The sequence below is a fragment of the Lygodium microphyllum genome, chromosome 4 (genome assembly GCF_053477565.2).
Source record: "Lygodium microphyllum isolate KBCC chromosome 4, Lygodium_microphyllum_v1.1.10, whole genome shotgun sequence".
NCBI lineage: Eukaryota > Viridiplantae > Streptophyta > Polypodiopsida > Schizaeales > Lygodiaceae > Lygodium > Lygodium microphyllum.
Genome location: NC_141138.1, coordinates 175,758,603 through 175,772,092, shown reverse-complemented (window position 1 = coordinate 175,772,092; position 13,490 = coordinate 175,758,603). Strand labels below are relative to the sequence as shown.

General features: G+C 42.5%; 1 protein-coding gene across 2 annotated transcripts in view; it reads right to left on the bottom strand.

The window, feature by feature from the left end:
- Positions 1-13,193, bottom strand: part of LOC148037944 (NAD(P)-linked oxidoreductase superfamily protein) — a 136,783-nt gene extending 123,590 nt beyond the window's left edge. The window contains exons 1-3 of one of the 2 annotated variants that reach the window (XM_087676982.1): positions 12,638-13,193; positions 12,472-12,546; positions 12,340-12,356 (exon numbers count right to left, since the gene is read on the bottom strand). In XM_087676982.1, the coding sequence (XP_087533108.1) occupies positions 12,340-12,356; positions 12,472-12,546; positions 12,638-12,962 (417 nt within the window). In that variant the 5' untranslated portion in view covers positions 12,963-13,193. The remainder of the gene's footprint in view (positions 1-12,339; positions 12,357-12,471; positions 12,547-12,637) is intronic. The other variant, XM_087676981.1, reaches the window with a different exon arrangement.
- Positions 13,194-13,490: the final 297 nt, after the last annotated feature.

Sequence of the window (13,490 nt, the reverse complement as noted above, 5' to 3'; positions counted from 1 at the left end):
CAGAAAAAGAGTTAGTGGCGGCTTTCCAATTGGAAAAAACCCGCATCATCGCCATGCAGCAACGCCAAATATTCGAACTCAAGCAAGAGTTGAAGACTAAAGAGGATAGGGAAGAAAGTTACAAGCAGCGGCTGGAGGACGAGAATCAGGAACTCATGCAGATGCAGTGGGAGTACAAGCTCCTCCTGATGCAATATACGGAACTGGAGTCAAAGTACAAGGAACTGGAGTCAAAGACTGCCACCATTGAGCAGATGATGGAGAAGCTGAACACCAAGAAAGAGGAGAGGAGCCAAGAGAGGGAGCAACAACGAAAGGAGATCGAGTCTATGACCGATCAGCTACGTCTCGGGAGAAAGAATAAGACAACATGAGCAAAGAGCTCAGGGCCCAGGAGCAGAAGCTCGTAACCCTAGCTCAAAAGCAAGGGGAGAGCATGGAAGAAATGAGCAAAAGGGCTGAGAAATGGGCTACGCAAAACGAGGCACGGGTAAAGGCACTGGCGGGGCCCCTCGCCTTGGTGGAGAAGGAAAAAATTTTAACAGAAAGCAAAGCGGACGCCGCCCAGACAGCCTTCACTGCCCAACAACAAGCCTTCCTCAATACGCTACTGGATACAACTCAACCAGAGGGAATGGAGCCGTTGGAGGTGATGAAGAAGAAATTAAGCATCGCACGCAGAGCCCTGCATGCGGGGCTGCAGATGCCACCCCAACCTGGAGAGGTAAGGCTGGGCCTAAAGGAGCAGCGAAAGTATCTACTACTGGCCGGCCTAACCCCCCAGAAGGCAGATGCCCTCGGCTTTGAAAAAAGAGCACTACAAGAAAACCGGCAGGGGAAGAAAGTCGAATTCGAAATCGACATGAACAGATTCAGAGAAGATGTAATCCCGCAGCTCCCCTCGCCGCACGAACAAGATCAGCAACAACCCGACCCGCCCCTGGACAAACAGGCCATTCTCAAGGAGCGGCGAAAAAAGCTGGTGGAAGAGGCCAGAAAACGGCTACAGGCCAAGCCAGTCGTGCAGCCATCCGCTTCCCTCCCGCCATGCCTTGAAGACCTACCAATGTAATTCCACACAGAACTAGTGGTCTGGGAACGGCAAGAAATGGAAAATGACCCTTTCTCCTTCAGTTTCCTTATGCCTAATAGCCTGAGAAGAGTCCTGTCGATCAAGGCGATGGAGGAGGTGATCGCGGCTGGCAGCCGACTAGGCCAAAGATGGCTGGAGGATAGGGCAAGAACCCCCACTTTGTGGGGCACGGAAGAGGCCAAATTCTAGCAAGACAAAATATACGAAGTGCCACACACGGTAAGGGGCTATGACTGCCAATCCCTCTAGAGGAGGCGAATATGTAATACCAACATGCTCTCCTGGATGGCATTTTGTAACACCCTATCCTATGAGCGGAACGACCCCACATTTATGGCGTATCCCCGTAGGGTAGGCGTGGATTTTATCGCCACCCTCCATGGGAGGCACGACTTCCCCGTCATCTACAATGCCAATGCCACTTCCTTTGAGGACACTCTACTTTTTTATCTAGAAAGCCTGCCCGCCTCCATGACGCGTTTCCTCGCTGAGGTTCTCCTCCTGCCCAAATCCCGCATTCATAACTACCTGTAATTACCTTAGGCTCCTTAAACTCCTACTTAAGCAAGATCCAGCACCGCAAGAAAGCGGCTTGCCTCCCCTCTTTTTTTATCCTAACGCTATCGATACTTGCATTATGACCCGCTTAATGATGAGGGCTAGCCTACTACCTTCATTTTGCCTAGCGCTCCTAGAGGATATGAGCGACAGCCAATTCACTAGGTGCAATCACCCCTTCCTATCCACCACCTCTCTCCATGTCCGCATGAACCTGAAAGGTTACACGCAGAGCCATCAATTTTTACGCAAATCCATCCACCCGCCCTCTCCCTCTCATTCCGACGACGAGAACTAGACTTGACTGTCCTGCTCCTCATGTAATACTATCCCAAAATGTATCAAAAAAAAAAAACGCACGATCACTGTACCTAGGGGTCCTTAAGTTAGGCGTATCCAATGACCTTGGTCGGCTGGCTCCACTCCTAACCCCCTAGCCCTTTTTGATCCCCCACGTCACGCTCAGGGCACATCAACGGCAGTACACACCTAGGGAGATAACACTCACCTATGGTTCAACCTATCACCCTAAGCCACTGGCACCACACCCCCTTGGCACAAATGGGGTCCTCAAGTGTGGGACATCACCAGGCTTCGCCTGTGGTTAGACCCACTTCTCCATTTCACTAGCACAAGCACATCGCACCAACACGCTAAGGACAGCACCCCCCTAGGTAGAGCACCGCACCTTCTTCTTCAGGTACACCACAAACGCCCAACCACCAACTTCGAAGGCCCTCCTCCACCCATGCAATCCACTGAGCTGCTCCAACGAACCTCGTTCTTGAGCTTCCACAAGCACCTCAGTCTACATGTGGCCCTCACCCTTACATCCACGCCAAAAGTGCCATGGGACTGGCACCCATCTAGGAGGGAGGTAATGTTAACCCCAAGTCAAGATGGCGAAAGATGGAGAAAAAGCAAAGGAAGATGAAGAAAGAGCAAAGACGCGCAAGCGGCCTCTAAAGATGAACCGAGGCAAAAAGCGCAACCTTAAAAGAAAATACGCCTCAAAAAACTTGGAAACTCCTTGTAAAAGAGTGCCAGGCTCCCTCCTGTGCCTATTGTAAAATATTAGACGGGTGTAGGCCAGAGGCACGGTGCTAAAAGAGGAAAATGGAAAAAGAACCTTGCCACAATGGCCGGTCATGTAAAAAATGGATGGGTGCCCATGGGATTTTAGGGTTTGTATATATACAGTTCAAAAAGTGAATAAGAGATCATTCTTTGGTGTGTGGCAAAAGGAGTCTTCTTCTTCTTCTCTCCTTCTCACCTTCTTGCTTGTGTGTGCTCTTGAGAGAGGGAGTGTGAGAGTGTAAGGGAGTATGTGTGAGAGTGAGGGATCAAGAGGGTGAAGCTCTTCACCATCTCCTCTTCTTCTCCTTCTCTTCCCTTCCCTCTTCTTGCACGCGCGGCTATGGAGAATGAAGCTTAGAGATGGAACAGGCTTGAGGATGCTTGAGCTAGCATCTAGGATCGTGGAGCTACCGGTGTGTGGAAGAGAGGAGGCAACTCATATCGACACTAAGGTAAGCTCACTACACTCGTAGGATCAACGGCGCGTCGGCTAGGTGAGAGATAGCCATTAGAGCTCGCTTGGAACGCTTGAAACAATAAGCGGTCCGTAGGTCTTGGCGGTTGAGCGAAAGCTCCCACAAATATGCAATATCTGAAAGTTAAATTGAGCTAAATAATTGTGCCATCAAATATACTTCTCAGAAATCTTTGGTTGGTTAAGAAAGTGTCTCAAACTATCATGGTCCATCTTTATGAGAAATTCTCCAACTAAAAGATAGTGTCTTCACTCTTTTAAAGCTTGAATGATGGCCATTCACTCCTTTTTATAAGAAGTAGCATTCTTTTCTAAATCTTGTAACCTTATACTACATAAGTAACTGCATGCCCTTCTTGGTTTAAGAATACACCAATGTAGTATCCTGAAGCGTCACATTCTACAAAGAAAGGTTTTGACAAATCAAGTGTAATCAAAACAAGTCCTTTGCTAATACAAAACTTTAAAGATTCAAAAGCTTCCTTCTCTAGTTTACTCCATCGGAATGCCACTACTTTCTTGGTCAAATCATCCAATGGTCCAACAACCACTATAAACCATTTAATAAATCTCTTGTAATAAGTGCATAATCCCAAGAAACTTCGAACTTCATGAACACTGGTCAATTCTACCTATTCTACAATAGCCTTGATCTTTTTTTTATCCATCCAAATCCAATCTTTGGTTACAATATAGCCTAAGTAGTGAATCTCTTCTAGAAAAAATTCACTCTTTTTGCCATTCACATAAAGTTTGTCTTTACATAGTGCTTGAAATACTATTTTCAAGTGATATTTATGCTCTTTTTCATCTTTTCAATGAACCAAAATATCATCAAAGAAAGTACATGTAAACTTCTCATGTGCTCTAAGATTCTTTTCATCATTCTATTCAAGGTTGCGAAAGTGTTGGTGAGACCAAAAGGTAGTACAAAAAACTCATACAAACCAAAAGTTATTCTAAATGTTATTTTATGAATACCTTGAGGAGCAATCCTTATTTGCTGATAGCCGCTCTTCAAGTCAATCTGGCTGAATATTTTGAATCCATCCAACCTGTCCAAGATATCATCAATTCTTGGAGTGGGAAATCTATTTCTAATTGCAATTTTATTGAGGGCCCTATAGTCCACACACATGTGCCAGGATCCATCTTTCTTCTGTACTAAGAGAACTCCAAAGCAAAAGGGTGAGAAACTTGATCTTATTGGACCCTTCTTCAAGAGCTCATTCACCTGCTTCATAATCTCCGTTTGCATTGGACTCACCCAACAGAGTAGCCTATTTGGAGGTGAGCTTCTAGGAATGAGGTCAATGTGATGATCTTCTGGCTTTGTTGGTGGAGATTCATCACGTAAAGTATCTACAAAACGAACTGCATGCTCCTTTAAGAATTTCATCCGCTCCTCATTCATATCTAAGATGAATTCTTCAATTCTAGGCTCTTTGTTAGAATCTTTGATAAAAATCAAGTACGAGAAAATAGACTTTATCATTACTTTACAAATTTATACATGAAATAAGATGAGAATAGAGTTTCCTTCCACTCCTACATCAAAAGATGCATTTTTTTTTAACACTTAAAAGGAATTCTAAATTTATTATGATTCCAATCAATTGGATCTACTTTTCTATGCCGAGATATTCCTAATACAACATCATAATGACCAAGATCTTTCAAGACAAAACTCTCATAGTCTACATAATCTCCTATCTCAATTCATAGTTTTTCAAAAATGAGAGTAACTTGAGACTCCATTCCTTGAAAAGTAGCATCTAACATTTCTAGTGTTTCAAATCTCTCCTTTGGTATAAATGTAGAGCTTCAACAATCTAAGGATGGATATAACGATATGTAACCCTTGTATCAAAATGAATGGAAACAAGTTGATTAGCAATCTTACCCCAAGCCATAAAAAGCTTCCTTTTCTCTAATGGAGTTTTATCTTGTTGTAAGGATTCTTTAGGTACAACATTCACTTGAGGTGCCTTTAAGAACTAATTTTTCCTCTTTGCCTCATAAGGACATTGACCGGCCATGTGTCCTTTTTCTCCAAAAGAGAAACATCGGCATTCTCTTGTATATTTTGCTAACTATTAATATATTAACTTCTTTTTGAATCGCAAAGGTGGCATATGTCCATGCTTACACTTTGATTCTACTTTACCTGACTTCTTTTGTTCAAATATCTTGGTCTTCTTCTTTTGTGGTTCTTCTTTGAAGGCTTTACTTAGCATCCATGGCATATGTAATTCTTCAACTTCTAGGGCTCTGCTTTCAAAGTATTAGGCTTTGTCATCTTGACAGCTTGTCATACTATTGGATATAATCCATGGATAAACTTTCTCATCTCCATATCAAAAGGAACTTTATTAAGAGATGTAAATATAAGAGTCATGCAAGTTGTATCCTTACCAACGTACGAGCAGTACAAATAAAGTAAGGTCTCATTTATTATACAAGTCAAGATTGAAGGTGCAATATTGATGATGCCAGGAGGCATATTCCACGGTGGATTCCGTGCCACGGTGGATTCCGTGAGGTTTTATGGTGGATTCCGTAAACTTTGTTCATCGGGGCTCATACACAAAGTGGATTCTTTGTGCGAGAAGTTGATAGAGACGCCTATCCTTTTCGGGCGTTTCATTAATTTAGTGTGTACATGGGTGATTCCATAGCGGGTGATTCCGCAAAATACATATTAAATTAATAAAAGTTTATGAGTTTAGAGTGCGCACTCCTGATAAATTAAGGTTAGGATTGATTTCTAACCAGTTGATTTATTTATGTAGCTGAAAACTGCTAGGTATTCACTTTTGTCGATTTAATTGTATTATTTTACTAACGATTGTGAATGCTTCAGTTGATGTGTAGAGATAGCAGAGTGGCGGAGAAAAGCATTGGAGGATAGCGTATATTCAAGTTATCACTTATATTTTGATGAGCGCATACCTTAGGCATGGCGCCTATATTCTGTTGCGCCTATTTATTAAGGCGTTGGATATTTATTTATTATTTTGTATGCGCATGGGCGCACGATTATGATATTTGTATTTGAACATTGTATTGGATATGCCTGACTCTTTGGGCGCCCGCCCATTAGCTTTATTTTTATCTTGTGCTAAAGCAAACTCAAAAGCCAAAAGCGTGCTATTTTGTAATTTGGGCTATTATTTGAGCTTAAAGATGATTAATACATAAAATACATGCTTTGTGGAGCGCTCACACAAGGCATGGGGGGAGATTGCACCCAATTGGTCTCTTGTTCATGTCGTGCATGCTTTCTACCTTGAGTTTTGTGCAAAAAGTAGAGTTCTTTTGTTCTTGGGGACCTTTCGGCGTTCACTACGCGAGCTTACAGCATCCGATCTATGCACCAATTGACCCAATGTCACACTGGAAAATAGCAGGAATCCTATAGAGCGTGTGGTTGGTCAAGAGACTCTATTTGCATTTAGGCCTGTACAAGTGGTGATTGATCCAACTACGCTTACAACAACACCACCACTATCTACCGAATCCACCCATCCCCCTACTTAAATATCAATACAGCATTCTCATCTCCACATGGCTTCTTCATGACCAACTCATCGTGCCAGAGGGAGAGGGAGAGGCAAACGCTCCGACACATAGTCATGGTGGAACGAGGTAAATACCAAACATCCATCATACAGCTGGATCGCGTGCTCGGTCATGCAAATTGTATCCTTACAAGTGTACAAGCAACGCAAATAAAGTAAGGGCTTGTTTATTATATGAGCCAAGTTTGGAGTGCAATTTTACCCCAAGGCTACACTAGAGAAGAGGAGGAAGCCTCTAGAGCGTGTGGTTGGTCAAAAGGCTCTATTTGCATTGAAGCCTGAATGAGTGACGATTGATCTAGCTTCGCTTGTAACAGCGGCAACAACAACAACTAATGGATCCAAACCTTCATCTACAACAACGAGCATGGCATCCACACCACGTGGATTGAGTTTATTTACGTCATCAACACCCTTATCCTTGAACACCATACGCTAGAATACTATTGAAGAAAGTTGGGACCCAATGAAGAAAGAGAAGACAAATGCACTTCTGGTTCATTACTTCTACCATGACCACATTGCCCTTTATACAGTCAAGTTTTCATAAACTGGCATGCTCTTGAGTCTTTACTATTTACTCTTTTTTCCTTTAAATAACTTAAGCTTTTAACTTGGTTGTAAGAGCTTATAACTTAATTTAGATTCTAAAATCATATTATTATGACACTTATCGTGTTTATCATTTTATATCAACATGTTAGAGTACTTTAGAGCCATGTTGAAAAAGACTGGAGAGTATGGGCCTAACTACATATACTCCTCTTTTAAGACTATGCACCACCTTGCTTGAGAATGAGAAGCGTAATCTGAAGCAAGCTCCAACTAACATAAAGAGAGATTGGAAAATGAATTGCATCACACCCATCGTTGATGGGTGGAGTGATACAAAAAAGATATCAATCCATGGCATAGTAATTTATCATGAGGGGAGATGTATTTTATGCCATCACATGATGCTTCACGAACTAGAAAGTCTGCAGATCAACTTGCAACTGAGTGGATCATTGCTACCAAGATTGATGGGCCACATCTCGCAATTGGTTTTGTGATTGATGGTGAGCCCGTAAACAAGACAATAGGTGTCATTGTTCAAGGAGTATACAAGCACATTACATTTTCTTACTATATGACACATTGCTTGAACAAAATTTTGAAGGATATTAGTGAGCTAGCATGGGTTCATCCAAAGTTATAGGATGCAAATCAAATAGTCATATTTATTATGGATCATCAATTTCTTTACTATGAGTTCACAAATAGGCCAAGAAAGATGTTATTCAAGTATTTAGAAATACGCCTTGCCTACAATTTTTTGAAATTGGAATGCCTCAAAGAGTGCATGGGTAGAGTGAGAGTTGTTTGTCAATGATAAGTTTAGTACTTCTCCATTCGTAGCTACTCCCATGGGTACATTATGTAAGGAAAAGACAAAGAGCAACAAATTTTGGGAGAATGTAAAAAGAATTAATGCAATGATAAAACCTATCATAGACTTATTGAGACTTGTTGATGCTATGCAACTATGTATTAGCAAAGTGTACGAGGCAATGGATAGGATAATCAAGAAGTTAAAAAATTTAATACATCATACTAATAAATATAAGGAGATACATTATCTATATATTGAAAGGTGCAATGCCTACAATTCACCTTTGCATTCAACCACCTTTTTTGTGGACCCTAAGTTTGAGGGTAAGGATCTGAAAATGATACTAAGGTGAATCTATATTGGAGGCTTAATCTAGAGCGTATGGTGTCTAATGTAAATACTAGATGTTAGATCAAAGATCACCTTGTTATGTACAAGAGAAGACGAGGCACTTATGACTGTGATGATGCTGAGTTGGACCATGGCAAGATTGAGGCACCTTTTTAGTGGCAAAACTTTGGATTAGATGGGCTAGAGTTACAAAAGTTAGCTATCTACATATTAAGTTAATAGTGAGCTTCTCTTACTTGGAATAATTATAAAGTACCTACAATCATATTGCCTCAAAGAAGAGAAATCGCCTTGGAGAGGAAAAGGCAAATGATTTGGCCTTTGTCAATGCTAACGTAAGGATGCTTTGCAAAAGTGTTACATCACAAGCCAATCTGTTTACCCAATGGAAGATAGAATAGGAGCATGCTCGGAAAAGTTTCCTTATGTATGTTGCTTTATAGTTGGTTACAACCTTGTAGTCAACTGCCTATCTGATTTCATGTTCTACTGCTAGTAGTTACTTTTACTTGTTCGTCTTTTTGACATTTGTTTCAATTTGGACTCTTGACTTTTTTTGTCACATGAATCATGTCAATGGACAAATGCTCTTTTGTAGTAAATTAATCTTTGTTTACCCATATGGTTCGTTATTTGTCATTTGCTAATCTCATGTTCATTATGCAATATGCTAATAAATACAATGAAAACTTATGTTTTCAAAGCTTAAAATGTGCTTCTTTATGTATTTTATTGTAGTAAAGTCCAATGTAATGAGGTGAAAACTGTTGTATATGTGAAAATGTATTTTTTTAATATGTGATACCCCCTAGTCCCCATTTTTTGGTTTTGGCCATCCCCTGCCCTCCAATCCCCGTTCCCTGGTTTTGGCCATCCCCAACCTCATTCCTATCCTCCGTCACATGTTACTATGATACTTATAAATAGGAGGCTTGCCTTCCACTCACCTTCCACTCAACCTTGAACTTGTCTTGCATATTATTGGCGCCCTATTCTCTATTGTCCACACCCCTTCCAAGCGGATATCTTAATTCAAGCTGCTGTCCTACAGCCAAGTGCCAATTACCAACCCTCCATCAGCCTGCTGTTGCTGCTGTCCCAGCCATCGCCAGCCTCCGGCTGCCACTTAACAGCCAGCTGACATTTGCACTCCAGACTGCTGCATTTTCAGTCTACAGCTGCCACCCAGCCTGCACAATCACTCCAGGTACTGGTTGTCATCAGTTTGCTGCCTTTATACTGCCATATCAGTCATCGACAGACTCAACCCTGCAATTTTGGGGTACTACTGCTTGCAAAGCAGCTGCTCACCATTTGGAGGCTGTTGCTGCATTTCAAGATCCATTTAAAGTATAACACACTCTCCAGCTCATCTCTCTGCCCCGGTCCTTCAGAGTCACGGGAGTTCAAGGTTTTGTATTCAATCTGCATAGTGTGTTTATTGCATTGAGCATTGTACTATTCTTTATTCATTCTTTTTCTGTGTTCACTGTCTTTGAGTTACTATTCACCTCTGAGTTCTATTATTATCACTCTATGCTTTGTTGTACATTTGTGTCTATCTTTTGTGTTCAAATATTGCTTTACATTAAATGTCAGATCAATCTCTCCCTACAATCCATCTCATCCTCTCTAATGCCTAGATGGGCAGCCATGTTTGTGGAGCTGAAATTTGCACATGCACCTGGATCCAAGAAAATCAAAGCATGTTGTTCTCTCACTTTACCCTGAGCGCAACAAAGCTCTAAATCATTATTGGGCTGATCACTAAGCACATCGCTGACCAAACCAACAATGGTTTTGGGTGTTTTTCCCCTCTAATCACCTTTATTCTCAGCATTATCAGCTTATCTCTTTAAGGATAGTCCTTTGCCATGTGCCCCACCTATTCACAAGCAAAGCATTTATTTGCAACCATTAATTCCCTTCACTGGGTAGCATTTCCATGTTCCTCCTAGTTTTTGCCTCTTGCCAATCTTAAATTCAGATATGCCCTGCTTGTCAGCCTTAGAAGACTTCTTTTCAAGCTTGGCCTTTGAAGCTATAAGACTCAACATGCAGCAAAGCATCTACTGTACATGTGGTTTCTATTAACTGAGACAAGCTGGTCGTTGTTGTCTTGATACAAATATCATGAATTTATTTGGGCAACCCACAACAATACTTCTCTATCTGCTCTGAAAGGGGGACAATATGATAGGAAGTAACGGTGAGCAACAATGCCTCCCAAAACTTTTTGTTATATTGCTCTAAATCCTTTCATTGATAAGTATTCAACTTATACCAAGAGGTCATTTCATGAACCTCAAAGGCGCTCGTCAACCATGCTGAAGCAAACACTTGCTTAAACTATACCCATGTTGACGGCATTGTACCTTGCACTAGAAGTGATGCCCACCACTGCAATGCATTACCCTTTAAGAAAGTGACTCAGAGAAGTTCCCTCCTAAGTCCGCCGCATCAAGCTGCTAAATAAAAGTCAAAGCCTTCACTTTGTCTTGCGCACCATTAAATACCTCAAACTTCACTACTTTGCCACCCTCATTCAAGTCTTTTGCCTTTCCTTTGGTGCCACATTGTCAAAAACACGTGGTTGCAAGAAAGGTACATTGGGTGCATTTACATCATAACCAGCATTAAACAGAGCATTTACATGACCAGCATTCATTTCATGGGACCTATACACACTGGGGTTGGCAGATGCATTCCTAAACGTACTGGTTTGTGCAGCAAGAACCAATCCAATGTGACCATATGAGACTATATATACCACCAGCCATTCCTGGATACATGGGGCATTGCATTCCATGCATCGCTTGCCGATACCATGAGCATTTGGGTCATACATCCTCATAGCTGAACCATGACCAGCCATTGCCTGAAACATTGAACCACCTCCAAAATATCTCAGATGCCCAACATTGGGATACATACTTAAGTGTCCAAAATTCATAGGATTGACATTTCCAACATTGTCTTGCATGTGCTGCACTTGCCCCATTGCCAACATTTTCTTCTGCTCATTGTCAGCATTTGGTGCCTCTTGTGGCTGAGCTGCGTCACTTTTTGGGAGCTCATGTTGTCCCAAAGCTTTGGAAGACCAAATCTTATTTTTGCCCTTGTTGTCCGTCTTAGGAGAATGCAAATATTCCATGAACCCAGGATCCATTGCAAATTGTGCAAAGGTATGAACTGCTGTCCTCAATTGTGCTCTGAGCATCATAATCATCTTCCTCTTGCTGGTCATCAACATTTGCAGGTGGACTGCTCCCTGTCTAACAGTCACCTTACACTGAAGGTAGCAAAGACAATGGCAATGCGGAAGGGCCTCGTACTAGACAAGAAAACAAGAACAAGATGCTCCTTTACAAGCTAATTAATGGGGTAAATTGAGTGGCTCTCTCTGCTCTAGAAATTGATGAGGACTTGCTTAATTTACAGGCATGTATGGTTGGTCTACAGGACAGAAGCTCCAAAGCTTAAGGAATTATTATCCTGACCAAGACAGTTCTAAACTTCAAATAGAAATGCCAAGAATACGTTGGAGTCAGTATTCTTAGGAGACAAGCCAACGATCACAACCTGCCCACAAGACAGCAGCGATAGCAATGGAGACCATCCTAGTCCAAGTTGTATGTGCTCTACCTCCAGTCGATTTCAGAAGTAGGGGCCAGTGTCTCCAACAATACATGGTAAACTTCACGTCAAACTCCCTAGCATATTACGACGCTCAGGCATTAATTGTGACCCAATGAAACACGTGACTCTCAGAAACAATTGAAAACCTGTACATTTGAAGGTTCCCTTGAAATAGATGTGGATCGAGGTTCACCTTGGAGCCATAGACTTCTGCAGCGCCATCATCAAGGACAAAAGCAATCAATCAGTGACGGACAAAGCCAAACGGCAACATCTTTATGGTAGCTCGATCAATGAAGGCCATATGGTCTGTACGACGACGCACCGGCAGTGTCGAAGAATGTGAGTCCCGCATCCACGCTTGCGTTGAAGGCCGCTCTGGCACCCTCCAATTTGCTGTCTGCGTCGATCAGAGACCATCAAGATAAGCGGGAGCTTCCTTACACAAGATCAACATACGAAACGAAAGTTTAAGGAGTGGAGGAATATGCCATTCCAAGCGCCGTCGTTCCAGAAGAATGTGTCCCCCCACGACCAAGCTCCAATCCCGACCTTTGTGACCTCTACATCGGACGCGCCTAGACTCGTCTTCCCCTCCACGATGTCAAAGGTGGACGATGATGAAGCTATGCTTGTTACTTTACTGTTTCTTCTGCGTCGCATCCTTGAAGAAGCAGAAAAGTCGATGCTACGATGCAACCTCCAGGGGCCATGCCATGGCAGCGGATGGGAGTGGAAGCTGCTGCAGGAAGAAGGAGAAGGATACGCGGTGCCAAGCTGAGGCGATCGATGGAAGGCGCATGTGGCAACAGCCATTTCTCGTCAAGGTGCGACAATCGGCCACCTCGGCGAGTACAAATAACATGCGAGTTTGCCAACAATGTAATATGTATGGCTGTTCGCATGCCACATCATCACCTTCTAGGTTGGATGTCAGAAGTCCATGATCTCGGAGCACTCCTTTACGTACTACACGATTGATGAGCTTGGACTCCGCAGTTTGCTGTACAATGCGATCCTATGTATATGTAACCTGGTTGGCCACATGCCAGCAGCCACTCCCCAAATTTCAACCTGCTAGCTGAACAATTGCGAGTTAGTAACGTCGTGGCTTTATTGCCCATAAAGACTCCTTAAAGCAATAAATCCTACCTCGCATAAAGCTCCCTTATCTCCCTGCAAGCACATCGAGAGTGGGGGTAGCCTAAGCACCCTCATCCTAAGGGGGGCAAGCTACAAGAGATGGCATCAACAAACCCAAGAAGCCCCAAAAGGGATTGGGTGGTTCAATGGAGACGGATTATGACAAAGCCTTTGGTTTGCGTAGTGGATTTGATATAAAAG